This window comes from Glycine max, chromosome 3, assembly GCF_000004515.6.
Source record: "Glycine max cultivar Williams 82 chromosome 3, Glycine_max_v4.0, whole genome shotgun sequence".
NCBI lineage: Eukaryota > Viridiplantae > Streptophyta > Magnoliopsida > Fabales > Fabaceae > Glycine > Glycine max.
The window spans coordinates 3,227,626-3,253,967 of NC_016090.4; the positions used below are offsets into that span (position 1 = coordinate 3,227,626).

A 26,342-nucleotide genomic window follows, 5' to 3' on the forward strand; every position below is an offset into this window, starting at 1 on the left:
AAGATTTACAACAATTTATATACATTATTCACTAAAAATTAAAATTAAAGTCATATAACTCAAATTTTGGATATCATAGGGTTTACAATAATTTATACATATTACTCACGAAAAATCTCCTTTTAATTTTTCTATATAAAAATCCAACTTAAAATTGATTATCATTAATCCAAATAGGACCGTTTATTATGCAAGTTTGGTTTCGTGCTTCTTTGTGTATCTTGCACCAAAATAACACTCAACACTATATATTTAGTACTTTCTTACATGAACTATCAACATGTCTACGGACTATAAAGATTGCCACTTGTGGTAATTTGTTTGACAAGTAAAGAGAGGACTAAAGCCATCTCTAGAAATCGGTGGTATTTATTTAAAAATTTAAGGCTTAAATATAATTTTATTATATTTATTTTGTTATATGTGTAGTTTTATTTCTCTTATTTTAAAATAGAGATATTTGATATTCATATTTTAAAAAATTTGTAATTATGATCAAATATTCAATTTTGTTTACACATATTTCTTATATTTTAATTAATTAAATTATTTTTCGATAATATTTTAAATAAATATGTTAGATCTAAGGTTCAACTAGATCAAAATCAAAGAAATAAAAAATAGGTAAAATTAATAATACAACTAAATTAAAATTTTGGAGTTTTTAAAAATAGGAGAATAAAATATCTCAATTTTAAAATAGAGGGACAAAAATTGTGGATCAAACAAAATAGGGAGACAAAATTTATATTTAAGCATAGATTTTAAATGTATTACTTTTTTGTGGAATTTTAAATGTACTACTTAAATTAATATTAAAAGTTTTACTTTGATAATTAGCATTAACATAATCATTTAATATTAATATTTTTTTATGAATTAATTATCAAAAGTAAAATATTAAGACTCTAAATGTACTAATTGTAGAAAATAATTTACATTATTAAGATTTTAATCTCAATGTACTCCATCATAAATTATTATTTTTTCTATATCTAGCGACTGAAAATAAAATCGATCATCATCCAACAAATTAAAATAAAAGTAATTATATAATTACTAAGTAGTAAGTACACGCTTTGATGGCATACTTTTGCAAGTTTTCCTCGAAAGTGATAGAGAGCAATAGTGCACGTCTGCAATGGCTTAGAATAATACTACTAGCTAACTAGTGGCTCCTTTATTATGTTTACATAATTACATGGGAGCTAGGTTGCATCAAGGCATTATTTTAATAAAAAAAAATTATACGTTGGCTTTATTATAAGAAAATAAAAAAATAATACATGTTATTTAGTAAATCAAGATATAATAAACTTAGATCTGACCGTATCTCCCGATTTGTTTAGTAAACTAATAAGGAAACTACTCCAATAACATATGGACCAAATTAATTTAAGATCCATTTGAACCGTGCTAAACCACTATCATTAAGTCACAACTGTATTTTAATTATAAATTTTTAATTGGTATATCTATTATATACTTTATATTTTTATATATAACTAAAAAAATATTTTTAAATATTTACAAAAGAAAATTAAAAATAGATATATTATAAAAATCTCTAATGCTTTTAACCTTAAAAGTATAATGAAGTTATTATATATGTTTAATTGTTCCTTTTTAATTTTTTTGAATTAGATGAAGTATTTTTTTTCCTAACCATGATTATAATATTGGTACAAAATAAACCATAAAAAATTTAGATGCTGCATTAGTATAAATTTAGTATGTAATCACTTAATAATATGTTGACACCTGACACATTTAAAGGTTAAAATTTAATCATTAATATTCATTTCGCTCTAATTATTTTTTTGGATGATTATATTATGGGTGTGAAGCTAGCTATATATTTTTTTATTGATTTTATTATAATTAATCTCCATAAAAAAGCTTACAACATCAATCTCGTTGTTTATATATATAAGTATATAATATCGCTTAACTAAATTTATTCAATAATAAATATATTTTTTAAATACATTGTAAGATGTACAAAATTAAGTTAAATATTCATTTTAATAATTTTAGTATTCATATGAATTTTGGTATAAAATATTTTAACAATTTATTTAAACAATCATATATGGTAGATATTCTAATTATGAGACATTTGTTTGACGGATTTGATTATGTTTTCATACTTGAATATATCATATATTTTCAAGATATTCAATATTCTTATTTTTTTATTTAATACCTATATAAAATAATAGAAAAAATTGTAAGAAAATTTAGGGAAAGATATAATAACACTTTCGCTTTCTCTCCATGTAAATTTTTGTGTTCCATGTCCTTGTACGCGTGGATGAGTTCACAACCGTTCCTTATTTATATTTATTCATTTATTTTCCTACTTTTTTCTGGAGTTCTACTTTTAAGTTGTTTTAAATCCACATCTAACATTTATTCCCTGGTTCACCATAAATGAACGTAATCCAATAGTGCTTTTGATATATATAAAGTTTTTGCCCCCTCTAATCTAGCAGCAGTGTGCTTTAATTGACCATATCAGATTTCTTTCTTTTTTTTATTTTAGTTTTATTAATAAGTAATAACTGTCTGTATTTGTAGAAAAAAAATATATAACCAGTAATCTTGGGGTATTGAGTAAGAAACTAAAATGATAAATTTTTTAATTTGGATGCATAAAATTACATTGTTCAGACTATTTTTTTACGTTCTTATGATTTTTATAATAAATATTTTTTCTCTAATTTTTTTAACCAATGTACTAAGAGCATTGATTAACAAATTAAAAATATAAGATATTAATAAAATTAAATGTATACTATAATATTTAATACTTTCTAAGATTTTATATTGGATGATATATTTTTATTTAATCCTTTTCTTTACAGATATTTTTATTTAATCCTAATTACTGAATGTTTACATGCATAATTTTTTTTAACCGAATGTTTACAAAACTTTGAGTCGTTATTTAATTGGTTTAATCATTTAAAAAGCTTATAGTTTTTGTTATCAGCCAGTTAAGTTTATAGTTAAATTATGATAGAAATGTGATTAGATAATTAGACAACGTTAAAACTAAAAAAAAAAACATAACAAAACATTTTGTTCATATTTTATAATTTTATCATAATGTTTTTTTTTTGTAAGTTATCATAATGTTTTTTTAATCTTTAACGGATAGATAAGTTTACAAATATAGTGGTGAGATTAAACCCTTGAGCTGAATGCTGATAGACATAGTGATAGCTAGATTGATAGTTAAGTCAATTTGAAAGTTCAAACCTACATTCAAAGTCTTTCTAAGATTATTTACCGTATCACTCTAGCTCCATTACAACTGGTGTTTGTGTGCTAGGGTGTAAATTATAAACAAAATTATCTTCTATTTTTTAAAAGAAATAAATAAATAAAGAATAGTTCAAATCACATTCAAACGTTTCTAATACAGTAATTAATATTCCTGTACCATATTAAACACACGAGTCATTGTCGAAAACCTAGATATTAATACAGGGAAACGAAATCTTCAACCAATGAAATATTATCATATACGAATGTGTATACGCTTGCTTTTTCATATTCGTACATTGCTTATGAATTCAAATTATGCCAACCAACCCACTAGAAATTTTGGCTCATGCACGTTCCCTTTTCCCTTTCCCATTGGGAAAAGTCGCATCTGACTTTGATTGGGTCAGTTTTAAATTTCAAGTTTCACATAACACACAACTATAATAGCAAATTATATAAGTAGTTAACAACATGCACAAGCAGCCACAAACTGAGGAAGAATCGAGTGACCAACGTTGTCATCGTCGTTGGAAGTACGGTTCCGTACTACGGCCGTTTACCTGAGACCGCATGCTCCGTGCGGTGGGGCCCAGATGCTACTACGTGTACGTTGGTTACAAGACCCCGTGACGCTTACGATATTGTGAAAAAATATAATAGGCCTCGTTTTTCTTCAGGGACCAGTATCTTGTCAAATATGGAGTGTAATTTAGAAGGCCAGAATGAAAGGAATACAAATCAACACTTTACAAATATGTTGCCTAGCTGCGCAGGAAATTTCACATGAGGGAGGCCACTTGATCCAACCTAAAAAGAAAGAAAAATAAAGAGTAAAGGATGTTTTTAAGTCTTTCTAAAATAATTGAAATCTGGTTTAATTTTTTATTCTTTCAAAAAAATAATCCTATTTTAGTACTCAAAATATAAAATGTTTTGTTTTTAGAATTTAATATTTATGTAATGAAAATATAAAATAGTCTTATATTGTCATCCAATTATAAGTCACGATTTAAATTACTTTAAGATAATTATTTTAAAAGTTAACTTATCACATATGTTCAGTTGTGATTGATTAATTATGTAGAACTTTTTACATTTTAGTGTATAATCTTTTTTCTCTTGTTTTTATTCACATTTTAAACTCTATTGTACCTAGACAAAAATCATGGGGTATTTTTTCTTTATGTGTTAATATTTTTCCATTCCTATTCTTAGTGTTTGACCTTTCTAATTTTGATGTTGGTGGAGATGCGTACCTACAAAGACAATTTGATGCTTAAGTCGTAGTGATGTATTACTAACATACATGTGTAAGAAAATGAATAGAATAATGTGTCACTTTGAGAGTCTCATTATTTATATACACATATTTATAGATCTTAAGGTCCATGGGTCTTATCTCTTAATTAAGGGGATGTAATCCATGATTACCTAATAGAATTAAGATAAGATAAGTTAAATTTCTTGATTTTCATATGACCAAGATGTATTATGGTGATTGACATATGCTTTCGACCATATATTGCCTTAAGGACCTTCATAGGCATGGCCGAGGGGTTCTTGGCCATATCCATACACATGCTCCCAAGCCTTGAGTCCTTAAGAGGACGAAGAGGATTACAAGTCTTGCCTTATCGAGTGGTTTTCATCTTAGCAACATGTTAGAAGAAACTATGTTAGAGTTCATATATGTTTGGATGGCCAATTGACATTCTGGACCTAGGAGAATTTGGGGTTTGCCAAGTAGTCCTTGTCCATATCGGTACACATGCCCCCCCAAGCCTTAAGTATTTGTGAAGACAAAGAAGGTTAACAAATTTCTCAATGGTTGATGGAAGTTCCTTGTGAATCTATCCCACCAAAATATTGATCAACGGTTTATTTCATTAAGTAACCATGTTTGACTATTACCTTTCAACCTTGACATAATTTCTTCAAAAAGAAGTTGGAGGCTTGTTCGACCATCTAGTACACATAACCCCAAGCCTTAAGTCCACTTAAGTCGGTTGAAGGCTTATTCGACAATCCAATACACATAACCCCTAATGTTAAGTTCATTAAGGTCGATTGAAGGCCTGTTCGACCATCTAGTACATATAACCCCAAGCCATTAAGGTTGAAAAGGCTTAATAATTAAAGTTATGAATGCTTGCCAATGATTCAATGGGTATACAAATTTCTCCGATACATAAGTTGGGATGAGGTCTACTTGATTGGTTGGAGGTGTCTGAGAAGTGTCAGGCCATCTTTGTCGGTGGGAGATGACTGAAAGGTGTTAGGTCCTTTTTAGCTAATGGGAGGTGGTCAAAAGGTGCTAGGTCATCCCTATTGGTGGAAATGGCTGAAAGGTTATCCTGGCCTAATTATACGTCACACCAAACTTGTTGAGAGGTTTTCCATGCTTAATTGTTGGAACTTCATTCTACGCCAAACTAGCTAAGAGGTTCTCCATGCCAAACCGGTTGAACTTTTCTCTATATGCCAAATAAGCCAAGTGGTTTTCCAAGCTGAACTGGTTGAGCGTCACTCTTTATGAAAATGGTTGAGCTTAAGATGATCAAGGTTGATTATAATATACTTAAGGCCATATCAATACATCTGCCAACTTAGTGTTGATGTGTTTAATGAAGTTTCTTGTAAGTATTATACACGTGGGCAAATTTGAGTGATGTGACATCACATAGATGCCATGTGACAAATGTTTTTTTATGTCCCTAAAGAAATTTTAAAGTACAACTTTGGACGTTCCTATAAAATTAAAGTATGGTTTTAACCCCTATAAAATTAAAAGTTTGATTTTAGTCTTCATAAAATTCAAAAGTTTGATTTTAGTCCTCATAAAATTTATTTAAAATTACAAAATTTTCATTATGGATTAAAAATAAAAAAATCTGTTGGAAACACACTCTTTAACACACTAATATTGACTAAAATTATTGGTAATCACAAAATCATGCATGAGTGAGATTCATTAAATGAGAAATGATAGATCAAATTTTTGTGATTTTCAATAAATTTCAATCAATATGTTGCTAGGATTTATCAATTAATATTAAAGTTTAATTAACAACATACAAGTAATGATTCTATATAACTTGTTTTGAGGGTTGATGGAAGTGGTTTAGTAACTACTCTTTATGATATCTATTATGAGAAGGAAAAAAAACTAACTTCATATTTATTAAGAAAATTAGTTAATATCATTTAACTTTGTTAATTTCACTTGGAAAATAAGTTTTTTTTTAAACTACTTTTCATTGAAACTCAATATCCAAAATAAAAATGAGTAATTGGAAATAAAATTTCAATTAAATGAAGGATATTTACAAAGTTGATCTTTGATTAAAGATTATTTTCTCCTATCTTAAAATTAAGTATACTTGCCAATGTTTTCTTATTTGTTTTGTTGGCAGAAAAAAGTCTTGATTATCATATATTTCATTCTCTTACGACTTACTTTCACCCATTTTTTCTATGTCTTTTACTATATTTTTCATTATATCACATATCACATTTTTCATTCTCTACCTTTTCTTTTCTTTTCTCTATCTCTCTCTTTCTTTCTCCCTAAATTAGGGTGGACGTTTATCATTTTTTGGCATAAAATTGAGGAGAAACTTTTGTACCAATTTTGGAAAATTATTTACGGTTCTAGATTGAAGCCCGTTAATTAGCATAGTAAAACCAATAGATTTATTGAGTGTGCCCTTGAAAGCTCTAGACATGATTGGATATGTCAACCAGTTGTTGCAATTTGAGGGGATCCTTATAAAATACCAATAACCATCAGGAACACATTACGTTATATTATCAAGAAGAGTTTTAGGAATACTTGGATTCATAATGACTGATCAAACAAACGCAGCAGAATCTGAATCCTTAGGTAAGCGATGGCTTTATGGTTCTTCCCCAACCAGAATCTCTTTATTCCTTTGTAGGACCTTCATAACTCTTCAGATGAGGAGAAAATAAACTATATGTGAGAGCTTGGTATATTAGGGACCATAGCCTTCTAGGGTTCCCATTATCCCCTAATGGGTCAACACTAACATCTGCTAATTTAAGTTCATATTATCTTATTTAGTTGTCTAACGGGCTCACTTAATTTGATCACATAAAATAAAACACACTAATGATAAATAGCTAATATAATTGTCTTATAATATTAGCCCACATTAATTATTGGAATAGAAAATTTCAACAATCTCCCACTTGGGCTACATATTGTAACGATTATATCAAAAATCCTTAAGTGTGCATCTGTATGTTATTTACCTTTAGACTTCCTCCTTAGCAACCTGGTTCATCTCATGTATCAATAATGGAATCACTACGGCTTTCGTCACTACAACAAATGTAACTAGACCCCGATGACTACCATATCAATACATTAAATGACATAAGTCAATATGGATAAGCAACATAAAAATTACATGCAATGTGATCTCAATTATACCTATTTCCAATTGGTCCATGTCAATCATGCAGGTTTTGATGATGTCAAAAAGAATTTACTTGATCATGATTGTCATCATAAAAAAGGAGGAGAATGTGAATCATGCAGGTTTTGATGATGCTGAAAAGAATTCACTTGATAATGATTGTTATCATCAAAAAGGGGGAGAATGTGAATGTATGAATACATGATTTTGATGATGCCAAAGAATAATCAAACAAGGTTGCGTTCAAGATTACTTCAACAAACATTCAAAGGTTAAGCATTGCTTCAAGATTAATACAAGGTTGTTTCAACAAACAAGCATTGCTTCAAGATTAATTCAAGATCAAGCATTGCCTCAAACCAAAGTGTTTCTAGTCCAAACTTTATTCTTTATAGAGATAAATCCAAACACAACATAAAATATTGCAAACAAAACAAGCTTATAATAAAATGATAAACTTCAACTTTATTTTTGCAGAAAATCCAAACAACAAAATGTTTGTAAACCATAAGATATAGAATATAAGCAAGACTCCTACTAAACTAAGATACTATCAGGAATTACACTCATATGAGTAGTGTGTTATGAAAAAAATTTAAGTATCAGACCTTTAGTAAGTGGATCAGCTAGCATGAAATGAGTCCCTATATGTTCTATACAAATTTGTATTTTTTGAATAATTTATTTAACAAAAAAATACTTTATGTTAACAAACTTTTAATTGGTTGAATCCTTAATAAGACAGTTAAGATATTGTTCCAATAAACATTCGATGGCTACTTAATGTTGGCAACAATAGACAAGTCAGTTACAATAATTTAGCAATCATAAATTCTAGTATGATGTCTCATAGCAAAATATAAACTCCACCAACATGGTTAAATGTGGATCCTCATGTGGAGTGATTGCTATTAAGATATTCCAAAAAAATTGAAGTCAGAATACCTAATGATCTCTAAACTTCTAGACTTTCAATATGAAAACATATAGTTTCTTGTTCTCTTCAATTAACACATTATGCGCTTTACTACTTTCTAATGTTGCATACCAAGATTACTCATATATCACCTTAGGATTCACACTAATAAAAATAAAATATTTTAGGACAATAAAAAATAAACTTAAACATACATGATAAATTATAATATAACGGTTTTACAACAATAAATCGTATGATGCTAGTAGGATGTTATCAATATATAATACAAAAATAATAAATTTACTCCCACTGAACTTTTAGTGTATGCAATCAACAACTAAATTTACCTCAACATCATAAGAAGTAACCTTGATGAATTTTGTAATACCATAGACGAGAGACTTGTTTAAAAGCATAAATAGATTTCTTTAGTTTGTATACCATAGACTTTAGATAATCTTAAACAAAGTTTTCTAGTTACACCAAATAAATTGTTTCATCAATGTTTTCATTTAGAAACATAATCTTTACATCCATCTATGCAAAAAAATTATCAAAATGATCTACAATGTCATTATAGTCCTAAGAGAGTCTTTCTAAGAAATAAAAAAAGTCTTTTTGTGATCAATGTCTTTCTTCTTGTAAAACTTTTGGCGATAAGACAATCTTTATATATCTCAAAATTACCCATTGAATCTGTTTCGACTATAGATATTTATCTACAACTTATGGGTTTCACAATTTTAAATAATTTGACGATATCCCAAATGCCATGTTCAACTATCGATTTTATTACATCATTTATGACATCAATTCACTTGAGAATTAGAGCACAACATGACTTGACTAAAATCAATTAGACCTTCTCAGTCAACTTAATGTCATATTAATGTTCTTAAAGAAATATAACCTAATCATTCAAATTACATTTTTTCCTTTCTCTAGAGGATCTTCTTAATGAAATTTCTTGAGGCTATTGAGTTTGAACTTTAGGTGACGTTTGAGAGGAAATCTCAGTATTGTCTTATCTTTTAATAATGTTAGGAGTAACACCATTATTTAATTACCATATCCGTTTCTTGAACAATGGTAAGTACAAAGACTTATCTATTGTCAATAACAGGTTATTCTTTAAAGACAACACTCATGTTTCATTTCCCTCCAAGCTCAATTTCCTCAAGGAGTCTTGCATCCCCGTCTCAAACATGACCTTAAAATGAGATTATAAAACTTATACATGTGAGAGCTTTAAATAAAGAGGAATAATCTATAAACATAATAAAATATATTTGCTCATCCCATGAATCCATAAGGAATAGAACATTAATATATGTATGTATTAGTTCTAAGATATTCTTATTTATTTCCGCACTTGAATTCCCTTTTGTTTGTTTATTTTCCCTTTATATACTCAATGTAGACTATAAAATCCAACCAATATAAAGGATCCAAAATTTTCTATAACACAAGCATCCAAATTCTCTATTAAGATATATGATTTAAGCGCTTATGTTATAAAGTGACAAAATTGTCATTTAATTTTAAGTTTTGTACCACCCAAAATTATTTACAATAGGAACACTCAATATCCATAAAAAAACTTATAACTTACAACATTTGAATCACAAGAGAGACTAACTTTATTATTTTTAATTAAATAAAAATAATTGAATTTGTCCAAATTAGAAATAAATTTTGATTTAATAAACAACTCAATGTATATCTTAATCAAATTCAAATGAAATTGAGTCTTTTAAAGCAACATAAAAGTTTTCATAGCTTCAACTGTAACTTTATGTCATCACCCCACATAGATGAATATTTTATTATCAGTTGATGGATGACTCTATAGGTAACATTGTATAGACATGCTTATGTGAGTAGTAGAAGCGAAATCTACCCACTAAGGTCCTTCGGTTCAAAATTAAATTAACTTTAAAACAAACAAAATGAGAAGTTTATCATTCTTCACACACTAAATAGTGTAAATGAGACTTTTTTTATATGTCTCATCCTACAAAAGCAACAACAAAATTCCTTATCTTGTTCTCATGTTTCTTTTCTAGAAAAAAAATTATGCAATATCCTAAACTCTCAACTAACTCCTTTCAAACTCTAAATTTTATACATGCAGCTTTGGGATTCAAATAATATGAGTATTTTAAATTGTAGTAGTAGCAACAACAACAATGAAAGAAGAGGAAATAAACATACAATGCAAAAATAATCTTTATGGTAAATTTCAAGACCCAAACAAGATACCTAACACACCATTAATCCTCAATCTTTGGATTGAAAAAGACTAACTGCAAGTGGTACTCTCAACGCATTGATCAAACATTGGTGATAAGTCCTGTCAAACAAAGGTTGTCTTTGGATACTCTATTTTTCACATGGAAAATTTATATGATGATTAATCCGGTCAAATAATGATAGTCTTTAAATATTTCATTATTCACATGGAAAATCACACTATTTATAATCGCAAAATGTTTACTATCGCAAACATGTAATTATTTTGCCAAATTGTGTCTTCCTTTGGGCCAAACACAATTCACATGAATAATTCCATGTAACATCTATGTAAATTCAATCAAATCAACTTATGCAACAAAGATTACTTTGACAACATGTTGTTTCAATCAATTTAACCAAAAAATACAAGACAATTTAATATGATAAATGAGAGGTCTTAAAATTACACAACTTTCACATATAATTTAGTCATCTAAAAATATATATAACAAAACATGCAAATATTTTGCAAAATAGACTCATAACTAGATACCTAGCACAACATTAATTCTTAGTATTTGGACATAGAAATTAATTTGTAATTGGTACTCTCAACGCAATGATCAAATGTTGACAATAAATTCTTTCAAATAATAGTCTTTCTTTGGACCGACTATTATTCACATGAAAACACCTTATAATTGTCACATATTTATTATCACACGTATAAAATATTATTTGGTCAAATTGCATCTTCTTTTGGGTCGAACACAATTCGCATAAATAATTTTTTACAAAAATCTATATAACTTTAATCAAATCAATTTTCACAGTAGGGATTACTTTGACAATATATCGTGTCAATAAATTTAATTTAAAAAAATAAATATGCAAATAAATGGGAAGAATCTATTATTGCTAAATTAACTTCAAAACAACCAAGAGTAAGGGATTTATCTTTCTTTACATGTCATGCAGCGTACCTTGGACACTCTTTCTTCATGTGTCCAGGCTTCTCGTAGAAGTAGCAAGTAAATTCTTCATGTGTCTTGTATTTCTTTTGCTTAAAGCACCCTTAGTTTTTTTTTCTTTTTTAATTCTAAGAGGTCAAGCTTAAATGAGCACTTGTCTTTCTATAGTCTCTCTTCCTCTTGCATACAATGAGATATAAGCTCATTAATGGACCATTTGTCCTTCTGAGTGTTATAGCTCAGTTTGAATTGCCCAAAGTATACAGGAAATGAGATCAAAGTTAAATGCACGAGCAGGTCTTCACCAAGTTCTAGCTTAAGTGCTTTGAGTTTTGATGCCAAGTTAAACATTTTCATTATATACTCTTATATAACTTCCCCTTTTTTTTTAACAAAAATAAATAAATAAAAAAACAAAAATTGCATGTGCAAAAATCTTCCTCAATTATATATATCAGAATCGATATGAACAGTAGCCATGAAGAGAAACGGTTCACAAAACCAAATAACGATGTCAAAAAACAAAATACACTCGGATTTAAATCAAATATCCAATAAGACAATATTTGAATTTACCGGCAATTAATATGTGTTGTTCCAAAAAAAATTGGGTTCATATAAGCAAAACAATCCAGGTATAATTAGAATCAAATAACTTTAAATCTCAATAATTTAACAATAATGATGAGTCTGATACCACTTGTTGCAATTTTAGGGAATTCTTATAAAATATCAATAACCACCAGGAACACATTATGTTGGATTATCGAGAAGAGTTTTAAGAATACCTGGATCCATAATGATTGATCAAACAAATGCAGCAGAGTCTGAATTCGTTGGTAACCTTTATTCCTTTGTAGGACCTTCGTAACTCTTTAGGTGGGAAAGAAGAGAAACTATATGTGACAACTCAGTGTATTGGGCTAGCATTCTTATAATGTGTTAACCTAATAGGATTTCCATATCCCCTAATAGACTAACACTAACATCTACTCATCTAAGTCAATATTATCTGATTTAGTTATCTAACAGACTTACTTAATTTACTCATATAAAATAAAACTCACTAATAATAAATAATTAATATAATTCTCTTGTAATATCAGTTCGGAATAGAAAATTTCAACACTAGATGGATTGGGAACACAACAAATGGAGAGAAAATAATAGATATAATATGTGATATGATGAAAAAAGATAAATAGGATTATGAAAAAATAAGGTGAAAATGAGTTATAAGAGAATCAGAACATGTTTACCGTAAATATCATTAGATGCTTTGTGGATCAATTGCTCAATTGCCTAAACCATTTTTTTTCCAGATCTAGAGTGCCTAGACCCTTTTGGAAAAGTGGTAATCATAACAAAATACAAATAAAAGAGTAAATAGTGTCATAATTCGCAATGGTAAGTTAGTGCACTTTTATAATAATTATATTAAAATTTATATATAATAATTTTTTATTTGTTGGGAGAGTAAATATTTTACACTTACAGTACCAAATAATTAAAATAAAAATAAAAGGTGTTTTGTTTTCTATTTTCTTTTGGTGTACATAATTTCAATGAACGTGGTTATTAGCGTGTGGAAAAAAAAAATCTAGAACTCTCTTGCTATCGCTTTAGACTTTAGACTTTACTTTAGAGTGACATTTGCCATTAGTCTCTCATAATTCGAATTTTCTTGTTGAAGAGATTCAACAATAAGTTTTATTAATTCCAATAAGGTGATTTTGTTCCATCTTTGTTTTGTTAAATTTTCAATTTATGTGGTCAAAATAATATACAATTTCCCTATGACCTCACGGTGTATTTAACTAATTAGCCTAAAGCCAGAAACAAATCAACTTTGGGGACAGACGTCGCACCTAACTCTGCGTCAGGAGTACTTTATTAATCTGTCTAATTTTTTTTGAGAATAATTAAAAATATCAATTTTAAAAGACTGGTGTAAATCAATTTTTTATTACCAATATTGACTATTTTTATTAGTTCCTGACTAGTACTTTTCGTTTTTTTTTTAATTATGTTCATACAAAGTACCTAACTAACCTATCATAATTTTATCGAACTAGCTGATTCAGCTTGATTTTCCATTTTTGATAACCATAATGGGTATTAGTTGATGATAATAATAGTAGTAATTGACAAGCTGGATCCTATGTTTTACAATATTTTTCATGACGACAAAAATTTATGTATTCAAATTATAACTTTCTAATTTAACATTGGGCGGCTGAATATATATGAAATATGTTAGAAGGGTCGATCAAAATCTGAGTAGCATATAGCCATATATGGAATGAAATACTTATATAAGGTGCAACTCACATTTTTTTGCCAAGACAAATCACACATTTGTTTAAAGAAGTATGTGCAAGTAATACGTTAAATAGCTATTATTCTCTGTAATTTTATTAAACTTTTAAATATTTTTTTATAATTTAAAAGTTTTAATAGAATTTTATATTTTAAAACTTTTGTCGAATGTATCTTTACTCGTTAATACCTACTAATACTCAAAAACTCTTGACATTATAAAATAAAAACCCAAATAGTATTATAAGAATTTGTTTGGCAATAACAGTTAAATACACTCTTATACTCTGATTAAGTTTCTAACGTATGTACGTAACTCAAAAAGTTACTTATTAAGGAAGTAAGAACTACTATATTGTAAGAAGAAAAAAAAGGGTGAGAACTATTTAAAATAGTTTATTAAAATTTAATTAAATTGTATAGATTTGCGTTAAATAAGACAACTAATTAAATAATATCACGCTTATAAAAAGTTTGAATGATGCCATATTTTAGTTGTTTAGTTAATGTCGTGTTGCTAATTGCTATCCCTTTGTGTACGGAGATGTACACTCCATGGTGAGTACTCAACTTCATGTAATTGGCCTTATGTGAAGGTTATTGACAAAATTTGCAGACAAGTAACAAGTTCCATGACAGCAAAGTAACGAAAAGACCAAGTGATCGATATCTGAGACTGATAAATTAGCATTATTAGGGAGGATATAATATTAGATTATAGAAAATTTGTTTGGAAAATATAAAAAACATTATCAACTGCTACGTCGACCTAACAGTGGAGAATTAAATAATATGTATGAGAATTTAAGTGTATTTCTTCCTTATCATCATTGTACTAAAGAAAAAAAAAATACGGCAATACATTTACTTTATGATGATTAATTGAAAGAAAAAATTGTTGTTCTAAGTATTTTTTTATAAATATTAGTTTATTAGAATATTAATTTTGTTAGCAGAATATGGAATTTCTTCATGTTAGTCTCCATCTAAGTATGTGGATCTTCAATTCATATTAAAGATATCTATGAGATATATTATTAATGTTTTACATAGATTTCATTATCTTGGAAAACTACTTTTTAGTTATTCATTGAAAATATATACTCTAGATTGAAAAAAAAATACATTTATTCCTTAATTTTAGTAAATTAAGATTATAATATCTTATATTAAATTGGAATGTTTTTTTTAATGGTATTACATTGAAATGTTAAAGCTAGATAAGTCAATTAAAAAAAGTCAAACAAGACACCCTTATGGCTTATCTGTGTCGGGCAGCCCTTATCTTTAGATAATACAAATGCAAATTGGCCTAGAATTTTCGTAATGGACAAATCAGACAGATCTTCCATGTTTAGGGATAGTTAGCTCATGTAGGAACTCGTGGTTTATTTATTTATATGGATAATCATGGCCTCAAAGCAGGGATATTGTATAACACATACATCATGTGACAAATTCAGCTCCAAATATATAAATGCTCCAATATAATGTTCCATTTTTCTAAGATATGATACATAAATGCTCTATGACGTGAACTATGGTCTTTTTATTTAAAGATATTTTAAGTATATATATTGAACAAAGCTATTATGTATGGTGATATAAGTAACTAAGAGTATACTCGCAATACAATACGTAATACAAGTGACTAATACTTTGGATCATTCAAACATATAAAGAGATTCAATTCCTAATCATCTAATTAAAATAACATTTGTAGAGAGAAAAATTATTCCTTAATTTTATGAATTTTTTCAGTTAAGAAAATACCTTACTTTTAGAGAAAAAAAATCATAAAAGAAATATGGTCACCCAAAAAGAATGATATCACTCTTTTTGGGTGACCCAATTCTTATCTATCAATTATAAGTTGTTTGTTATCATAAAAGAAGAGTCAAAGATTTTTAAGGAAAATATTATCTAACCCTACAATTTTAATGAATAATGAACAAAGTAAGTGCATGTGTACGTTAAATTTTACGTAAGAAACACATAAATTATTACTACAGTACTTCAGAAGGGACGCATGTCTATTATTGCAAGAAACAAGAAACCAAATAAACTGATAATCCAACACCCACAACCATAACCACACTATGTGCCTGTACCATGATTATTCAATTTCCCTTTTGAAAGCACATCCAACATGATTCTTGAACTTGCAATTTTAAGTAAAATATTTTAAGTATTAAAGTTCCGCTATCCTTTTATTTTAAAACTAAGAGAGTGTTTGTTTTGATGTATAAAAATTCATCTATGAAAATATAAACTTGAGAATGTACATGTGTAATATTTTTATGTTTGTTACAAGTTTTTTTTTAAAAAAATATTTCGAGGTATTATTTATGCTAAAAAAAGTAACAATAATTTATTTTACTTCATTTTTATTCTCATGGTAAATGTTGCATAAGTTATATTCTCACGAGAATACTAGAAGTTATTTTTTAACCTAATTCTAATTAACTTTCATTTTTATTTTTGTGATCATTTTGATTTTTAAATAGTTTTTTAGAAATATTAAAATTTAACCAAACATATTTTTGAATGTTATCAAGAATAACATTTCTACTAAATATGTGATTTTGAAAAGAAAAAAAAATTATTATACCTTTGAACAAATGTTCCATGTCAAACTGTTATGAAAATATTGAATGACAAATTTAAAGATGTGTAAGCAAGACTATATAGATTCTGTGTTGCATGACAATAATTTGTTTTCGAGTTGGATTTCAAAAACTTACAAGAATTAGAATATATTTCAAGGCTCATTGTGTACTTATAAATCATCCACCAACAAAATCTTAATACCAACAAAGAGATTTAAATCTATGTTCTTATAAAATATGAGTATGATCCTTACCAGTTAGACCAACATTTGTTTGGCTGCATGACAATAAGTTGTTAAACGGTTTTTTTGTTTTTGGTCATCAGAATAGTTGAATCTTGAATGTGAATATATGTTCAACAATCAACACTAATACAGTGATATAAGCGTCTTGGGTCTTACTAAGACCAATATAGATTATGGACCTAGGATTTCATTGCTGGATGGACTTTGCTTTTAAAATCTCCTCATTGCTATTTACCCCCCTCCCCTCCACCAAGTTGTTTTTCTACATTAATAAAAATGCCCCTCTACCATTTTTTTTTCATTTTGTATGTCCACCTTTCAGATAACGAAAAATTATTTCTCGTGTAGTTAAAATAAAAAACTCAAATACATAACAAGAACAAGTTTCTGTTGTGTAATATTTTTTCACACCCTTGCTACAATTTGTGGAAAAAGAAATTAGAGATACCATTTTCCTATTATTCACCCAAACAAACAAAAAAAGAAATTAGAATATTAAACTTGCAAAACTATACTAATATGAGAGTAAAAATGCAATCAAGTATTTTAATGAAATTGACATTTTTTTTTTATCATTAGCACTTTTATATATTCTTTACTTAGTAATTTCTTTCAATTTTTCTTTCACGTTAAAACTTATTTTTCTCTTTAAATCTCAAGTTTCACAAAATAATTATTTTTAATTTTTTCTTTATATATTAATATTTTTTGGTCTCAAACTTCCATTATTATTTCTTAAATCTAAATAATTTATTCCCATTAATATTGGAGTAAACTACATATAATTCAAATTTTAATTTAAATTAATCAAATAATAATCATACAATGATCGTTCAACAATAGACTCGGTTGCAGCACTTCCTACGGTGTACTCGCCGCACACGATCCATCCTCCATCGCTCTCTACTTCGTCGTTCTCCACCATCTTCTCTTCTCTGTTTCTGTTCTGTTCCACTCGCGACATAGAAATCAATCACAACGCACTTAACCGAATCTCCGAAGCGTTCGTTGTAACCGAAATCCGGTGCACCGAGAGAGATCCGAATGAGGGATACGAATCTGGAGTTGCAGGAATCGGGTTGGGAGGAGCTGCGCAAGGAAGCGCGCAAGATCGAGGGTGATCTCGACGTCAAGCTCTCCTCCTACGCCAAACTCGGCGCTCGTTTCACCCAAGGAGGTTCAGGTTCGTTCCGTTCACTCCTCAATCCTTCAATGCAATCATAAACTAAACTAATCCAACACATGTAATAATTGGCTTGTAATAATTGCTGTTAAAATTTTCTTCTAGTAATGTGATTATGATTAAGGTTTCAAATTGGGATCTGCAACTGCAATTGTGCTGCAACATAATTTAAAACCTTGATTATGTGGTGGAGTCGTTTATTGCCTCAAAATGCTTATGATCGATAGAAAGCTAAAGTTTCAAAATTGGAAATGAGAGAGAAATTGTCTTTCCATATTAATAGTCTTGATGGATGCACTTTATAATTGAATACATTTAGTCCGGCGGTGGCTGTTCTCTATGGTTATGAGTTATGAGAATATACCTCTTTTTACCCAGGTTATGTAGATAGTGGTTCACCACCTATTGGGTCCAGTAGGTCTTGGAAGTCCATGGAAATGGAAATCCAGTCTTTACTCGAGAAACTGTTGGACATAAATGATTCAATGAGTAGATGTGCTGCATCTGCTGGGCCAGCTACTTCTGTAACTCAGAAGTTGGCTAGGCACAGAGACATTCTTCATGAGTTTACCCAGGTGTGTTTACACTTTACAGTATGTTTTTATTTTGCTTAAAGTAGATTAATCTTTCAACTTTCTCTCAGTTCAAAAAGAACGGATCTCTAGCAATATAGAATGTTACAAAGTACATGTTGTTCATTATATACATGACAAGCATTGCATATTCTTTGTTTAGTGGATGGAAGGACATTGTATTGGATTAGACATGCTGAACTCATAGATTCTAAGAATTGGTGCATTTTTCTATCTTCTTGCAATGGTTAGTGCAGGTTTAGAGAGAAAAAAGTATATTCTCTTATTAATTATTGGGCCATACATGTAGGATTTATGGTTAGAAATGATTAAGGAGAGATAACAAATCTGCTATGAATTAGGAGAATATAAATGAGCAAATCAAGGGATAAGAACAGAGTAAAACAAGAAATCAAAGACAGCCTACCTAACAGAAATTGAATCAGTGTTTTTAGTTTTTTTTTTCCCCTTAACTAACAATTTTTCCTAAAAATCCTAATAATTAATTCTTACCCTACTTCAAAACCCCCTCAAGTTGGTGCATAGATATCTATTTTGGCCAACATGCTCACAAGAAGTTCAAATTTTGGTCAGATTAATCCTTTGGTGCTAATATTTGCCACTTGTTGCATAGTATAAATGCCATACAAATAGATCCATCCTCAGGTTGTGAAGTGTCCATCCTCAGGTTGTGAAGTGCCCCTCAATATCCAAGTTGATTTCCATGGCTCTATAATATGTTTCAGCACTAACCTGTTATACCTTCTGTCAGTGATAGACTCTACCCAGTTATACCTTCTGTCAGTGATAGACTCTACCCAGTCAGCATTTGTGTAGGCCTTGATGGTCTATAGTGTTTTTTTTTTTTTTTTGAGGAAAAGACCTCTGCCTATGCCCTCTCTTCTCAAGATCCGATATACTATCTTCAGGTGCTCTTGATAGGATGAATGTGTGGATTGACTTACTAAACTTACTAGGCAATGTATTAACGTATCCCAATGCCCAGAGGATCCTCGCTATGCGAAGGTATATGGGGGAAGGTCATTGCATACAGCCTTACCCTTGCATATGCAAAGAGGCTGTTTCCGGATTCGAACTCATTACCAACTGGTCACCAAAGAACTACTTTACTGTTGTGCCAAGGCTCACCCTCAATATTAGGCAATTTATGTGACAAGTAAATCAGTTGTCATACTAATCTTTGACATGTAGAAATGTCCAATGGTTTGCAACCACTCATACAAGTTTCTTTAGAGAGATAAAGGGTGTATATTTTTTGAGATAGAACAATTTATTTCATTTACCTTGCAATCTCTACTTTAAGCATTTAGATTAGAGTTAGATGCAATATTTCCTATACTCGAGAAAGTTAGATGCAATATTTCATTTACCTAGCAACCATTGTTTATGCGAATAAAATTTTTGAATAATGGGGATTATGATAATGACCAATGGTACCATGGCAAGAAGGATCCAACTCCTCTTAAGTGAACAACTTACTTTAGGAGACGGAGTAAATAAGCTCAATTGTTGATGAGAAAATCAATGGTTGATATTATGTGCACATGCATGACATATAATGAATGGGTTGGAATATCAACCATTGATTTTTTAGTCGACTGATATTGCTTATTGTACATTTGTACCCTTATTCACTTTAGAAGAGCCAAATCTTGGCAAGAAATAATCAGACAGAAGTGATTTTTGCCATTGGGGAAAGAGTATCTCCATAGTCAATACTATAAACCTGGCGTATCACCTTTGGCCACTAGATGTGCTTTGGTATGAACAATTTGGTCATCGGTTCTAACTTTAACTGTTTATACCTATGAACATGCACTATGTTCTAGAGCCTACATTTCATCTATCATGGCTTATAGCTATCCTGGGTGATCAAGTGCCTTAAGACTATTTTTAGGAATGGAAATAGATGGATGACACGCAAGAATGGAGAGAGGTGATGATAGCTTAAGAAGTTGTAAATAGGATGAGGATTCTAAGTTTATCGAGTACCTAGTATTATGCAAATCAAGGTCGTCTTCAGAAAGGTCCATAGTATGGGTGGTTGTTGGAACAAGACATGATTCATCTGGTCTTGTAGTGTCCTCGAAAGTGGTATTTGGTATCTATGGATGACACTAGTATGTAATTATTGGACTTTGAGGTGGTTGGGGTGAGGGATTGGTGAGACATCTACGGTAGTATCTGTAGTTGAGTTTGGTTCCTATAAAGGAAAAAGAGGTGGACCAGGGAATACTTCATGAGAAGTGTTAGAATCAATTATGGAAGGTCAGAAATGCATTTTTTCTTCAAAGAATGTTACATCTGTAAAGACATAGTAATAATTGTGGACACGAATAACATTGGTATCCTTTCTATATTCTTGAACAAAAATATATGGAGCAACATGAAATAATGGTTCTCTAGGAAATAATACGGAATCGGGATTTTATTATCAAGAGAGGAAGAAGGCATTCGGTTTATAAAAAATTAAGTAGTTAAGGTTGCATCATCTCAATTGTGAACAGGTGCATTTGTATGAATTAGAAGTGTTTGGGATGTTTCAACAAGGTGTTTATTTGCCATTTTTCTTAGGAGTAAGAGGACAAGTGGGTTGATGGAGAATTCCCTGAGATGATAGAAAAGAAGAAAACATAGAAGAAAAATATTCTTTTGCATTGTCACTTTTAAGGATTTGAATTGTTTTGCCAAATTGGGTCTTGATTTCATTAACAAAAGAAATGAAGATGAACAATATTTCAGATCGTTCTTTCATTAGGAAGACCCAAGTACATCATGAGTATTCATCAATGCAAGTGACAATATTTAAAACCCATAGAAGATACATGACTTAGATCCTATATATCTGAATGAATAACAGAAAAAGTAATAGAGACCAGGTATCTTTTTACAGAAATATTCAGGGATGAAATTCCTAATTAGCAGAATAGAACATACACACAATTCTTTGATGGACTGCACCTCCCAAGCCAATGGCCCTATTTCTCTTACAAATGACACGATAATCTTTCTCAGTAGACATCTTATTTTGAAGCATATTTTCCACATTTTTCAATCTCATAAGCTACAGTTCTGTTCAATTTAAGCAGTTAGGGGCAGTTCAGTTTTTATAAACTAACTACAGAACAGTTCTGTTCAGTTTTTATTCAAAATAGTTCAGTTTTTTTAGTGCAGTTCAGTTCGGTTTGGTACCAGTTTGGTTCATTTCAAGTTTTTTAAACAACCCTAATTTTTCATGTACTCACTTCACTGGTTGGGTGTGTGTGACCCATTGAATTACTGATTGAACATTTTTTCTCAATAATGATGCTTGTTATGAGTATTCATTGTCCTGAGTACCAATTATTTGTTATCACATATTATGTCATGTCAAGCCTGTAACCTTGGGTAAACTGCTGAATCAGATAGCTGGTGATTCTTAAAACCTGTTACTACATATATACTTTATGCTATTCTCAGCAAATTGAAACAATTGAAAATCGAGAGAACTACTAAAGTCTTTGTCTTCTGAGAATTGGGAAGATGGAAATTAATATAATGAATTTGATATTTTGATTTCATTTCTTTAAAATGGTTTGACTGACTAGTGACTATAATGAAGAATAAGAATGTCTTTTGACTGTGATTATTCTGTTGTACCTATTGTAGGTTTTAAAGCAAATAATGATGATTAAGGATAAAAAAGTAAACAACATATCTATCTGGCTTGAGCTCTTATGAATGTGTGCAATAGAAGAACTAAATATGGGATAAAATCATAAGATATATGCTCCTATAGTAACAATAACAAAGCCTTATACTACCAGGTGAGATTAGGTACATGGATCACACGACGCCATTTGACCCGATTAAAGACCAAAGTTTCAGAGGTTTTATACTTTTATTTACCATGAAATTCCTCATGACTACATCCTACAATGTCCTTGTCCTCCTTTTCCTTTCCATAGGTCTAAAAACCATTCGATCTATTCTTCTCACTAGTGCCTCTTGTGGTCTTTGTACGTGTCTAACCACTTTGACGGCCTTATCCTCCTATAATAAGAAGTGGAAAATTTTTTTTAGTGCATTTGTGAAAGATCTAGCTGAGACCCTTTATCCATCCTTTTTAAGCTTCGAAAGATGTATTAGAAAGTAAACAGACTATTTCTGCTATGAAATTGAGCAGTGTTCTACTGAAAATTTAACTTCAGTTTTCTGATGGTGATCTATCTTTACATGCTTCAAGCAATTTCTTCCAAATGTAATCGCATGTATGCTGACCTACCATAGTACCATGATTTATTTACGTCATCAGTTTAAAATGATATTCTGTGACTTAAGCCATACCACTGTTATGCTATTTTTTAGTTGAGAAAGCTTATATAGGAACTAGAAAGCTTCTATTAATTAGAATATTAATTTAATGAATTAGATTAGATATTGATACATTAAAAAATTCTATTTCTCTAATAAGTTGATTTTAAAGTTGTTTACCTTTAATTGTTAATTTTCTTCAGGAATTTAGACGTATCAAGGGGAACATAAACTCAATGAGGGAACATGCAGAGCTTTTGAGTTCTGTCAGGGATGATATTACTGACTTTAAGGTGAATCATGAGTTTGATTTGAATTAAATTACACAGCTATTTTCTCTTAGTTGTACTAGACTTACCTTCTTCTGGCAGACATCAGGAAGTATGTCACCAAGGATGCAGTTACTACGTGAGAGAGCTTCCATCCATGGAAATATATCTCATGTAAGTATTTATTCTATGAAATATGATAAACTTGTATTCTCTACTTAAATTCTCAATTGGTGAACATTTCTTCATTGGCCAGTGGTGACTGCTAAATATGCATTGATCCCTTGAAAGTTGCATCAGAGGGGACAAATCAGGCTCTTTCCTCATTAGTCAGCTCTGGGGTTTACACATTTTGAACTAATGCCATATAGCCAGCTGTAGCTAAGATTTGTCATGTGGTGTCTTCTGTTTATTATGTACTATTTTATTCTGGCTACATATCATATGGTTCCTTCTAAATCATATCTAAGGTTTAAACCATATCCGAATGTATAAATTTTAACTGGAGATTTAGATATTCAGTAATCAATATCGCAGTAGTACTGAAAGTATATTTCTTTTTCTTTTCTATGACCATATCCTTTTCCATATCTCAAATTATTCTTATTAAGGTTCCATCCAGAACTGGCTGGCCACACTGGCATACACTATTGCATCTGTGCACGGTTATTGGTTCCTACATGGTGGCATTGATGTTTAGTCTGATATAGTTAATTCTTAAAGCATATTGTTTCATTTATAATTTTACATTGTCAAAGTTTGCAGTACTGCATTTGTACATTCAGGAAGAATATCTTCTAATAAGATTTCTTTTCTCTTAAACAAAAGAAATCTTGAAAATCCATTTGCTTTATATTTGAATGGCTGTTTTCTTTTTAAGATTTCTCCGCTCAATGCTGACATAATGTCATAATTACGGGTCTTGTAGAAACTCTTTTCTTTTCAGCTCTTGTTAAACATGACTGTATTATCCTGGATTTTAAGGAGTCTGGATTCACTTTCCCTGCATTTTTCCAGATAGATGACGTGATTAGTCAAGCTCAAGCAACAAGGGCTGTGTTGGGTTCTCAGAGAACATTGTTTACTGATGTTCAAGGAAAAGTGAAGGTTCTTGGTGACAAGTTCCCCATGATTCGTAGCCTGCTTGGTATGTTGTAGTTTTTATCTTTCTAATTTTCCATTGATTTTCAGATTCACCTCTCTTTGTTGACCAAATATGTGCTTTTGCAGGTTCGATAAGAAGGCGGCGCTCGAGGGATACTCTTATTCTGTCAGCAGTAATTGCTGCTTGTACGTTGTTTCTCATCATTTATTGGCTCTCAAAGTAACTATTTTGTAACACAAATTATGAATTATGGTACTTCTGTCCATTGAATTTTTCTGCTTTGTTATTGTTTTCCATTTGTTTTTTAGAGAGGGGGAAGAGTAGGATTTTTTTTTTTCAATCCACTGTGTAGACGCCTCATATTTGTATCAGTTGTTGGCATTAAATTTTTTTATTTGACTAAGATTTTGATATAAATCATTATCAAATAGCAAAATTCCACATTGGTTCTGGTCTTTTGTCAAGTAGATTCTAGTTTCTGATTTTTTTTTCTTAGGGAAAAGGGCGGAAACTAAGGAGCTTAAGAAACAAAAGTGGCCAGTGGTATCAAGAAAAGTTAATTCCTAATAACAAACTAAAGTTCATGGCTAGGAATTGGGAAACCTTCTGGGCATTAGACTGATTTAGCGTGTTTTTGGCTTAAGCCGTTATCAAATTCCAATGCACGTTGAACACAATTTCACTCAGAGGAAGCTTTGGTGTTTAACGTGCTAAACGTCAATACACAGTCTTACTTACTTTCTGCAATTCATCATACTTTCTTAGTGTTGCCTCCTCATTAAGTTCCTGGAGCAAAAAGAAAAAAAGAAAAAACTTTGGGTAGTAATTAGAAGATATTTTTAAAGTGAGCAATCTTCGTTTTTCTTGTGCTTGAAAACCTATTTATGACATGTTAAAGTATGAAATGTATGGAAATTAAGATGTTCATGTTTATTTCAATATATCAAAATAAGCTCATAATTGGTAGTTAGTAATCTTTTATATATTTCAATGACAAATGTTTTTTTTTTATTAGCAAATGTTTTGTTAGTTTTGTTAAAAATGTTAGTGGAAAAATTCGAATCCACGACATGGACCTCTTTCTGCCCTCTCCCCTTCTTTTCCATTCATCCTTAAGTGTTCCCTTTTCAATCATCAGCCTAGCCTTATATCTTCTCATTTGAGATATGAGGATACCCAGTTGTGTAATTTTATTTTTCTTCCTTTGATAGCATGGGGTTGGGTCATTGGGTTATATTTGTCAAATTACTAGAGGGTATTCGAGTGCCAAATGAGAAGTTAACTTCAGATCTGTGATAGGAAAAAGGTGGTGTGTCCACAGATAAGTAAACTTGGAGTAAGTTAAGAAGGCTGACTTAAGCAATGAATGAGTGAAAGTTGACATCACTGTAGAGTGGGACTGGGAACTGCAAACTCCAAAATTTATCCACAATTTGTAGTCGTAGCAAGCATTGTTTTTTTGGACTTTATACAGCACATGATTTGATAATTGATATTGGAGAAGTCTGTACACGTGAAATCACCACAACTACTTGCTTCTTGTCTCTATTTGTCCATAATACCAGCTTGCCGTGCATGCACTTGCTGGCAATTTTTTCTTTCCCTGCTGGTGGCGTGGTCCCTGCATGTCTTGATGCTGTTGTGGTCCTTTGTTCAACATTCCTATCAGCTTAACCAAGTAAATGTGTCTTGTAATACCTTATAGATCTCTCCCCCAGCATGTGCAATCTCATCTTGTCTCCTTAAAAAATCTGAAACATATATTTAATCAGTACGCTATTATCATGCCGCCCTCCTAGATTATGTGGACTTTAATGTTCGCATCAAGATGTGTCTCTTGAATTATGTATCTGTTCAGAGCATTGATTGCAATCATAATGTGGCTC

The 26,342-nt window shown here is 30.2% G+C and overlaps 1 protein-coding gene across 1 annotated transcript; it reads left to right on the forward strand.

Moving 5' to 3' along the window:
• Positions 1–17,893: 17,893 nt before the first annotated feature.
• Positions 17,894–24,920, forward strand: LOC100500645 (golgi snare 12-like protein). The gene is made up of 6 exons (NM_001250363.3): positions 17,894–18,196; positions 18,575–18,771; positions 23,286–23,375; positions 23,454–23,525; positions 24,369–24,498; positions 24,582–24,920. The coding sequence occupies exons 1-6, from the start codon at positions 18,058–18,060 to the stop codon at positions 24,677–24,679; spliced, it is 726 nt and encodes a 241-aa protein (NP_001237292.2). The 5' UTR covers positions 17,894–18,057; the 3' UTR covers positions 24,680–24,920.
• Positions 24,921–26,342: the final 1,422 nt, after the last annotated feature.

Excerpts from the sequence above, each read along its gene's own strand:
- LOC100500645 (NM_001250363.3), top strand. The coding sequence starts at position 18,058 with ATGAGGGATACGAATCTGGAGTTGCAGGAATCGGGTTGGGAGGAGCTG. Across the intron at positions 23,376-23,453 it reads ATGATATTACTGACTTTAAG|ACATCAGGAAGTATGTCACC; the intron begins GTGAATCATGAG and ends TTCTTCTGGCAG. Across the intron at positions 24,499-24,581 it reads CATGATTCGTAGCCTGCTTG|GTTCGATAAGAAGGCGGCGC; the intron begins GTATGTTGTAGT and ends GTGCTTTTGCAG.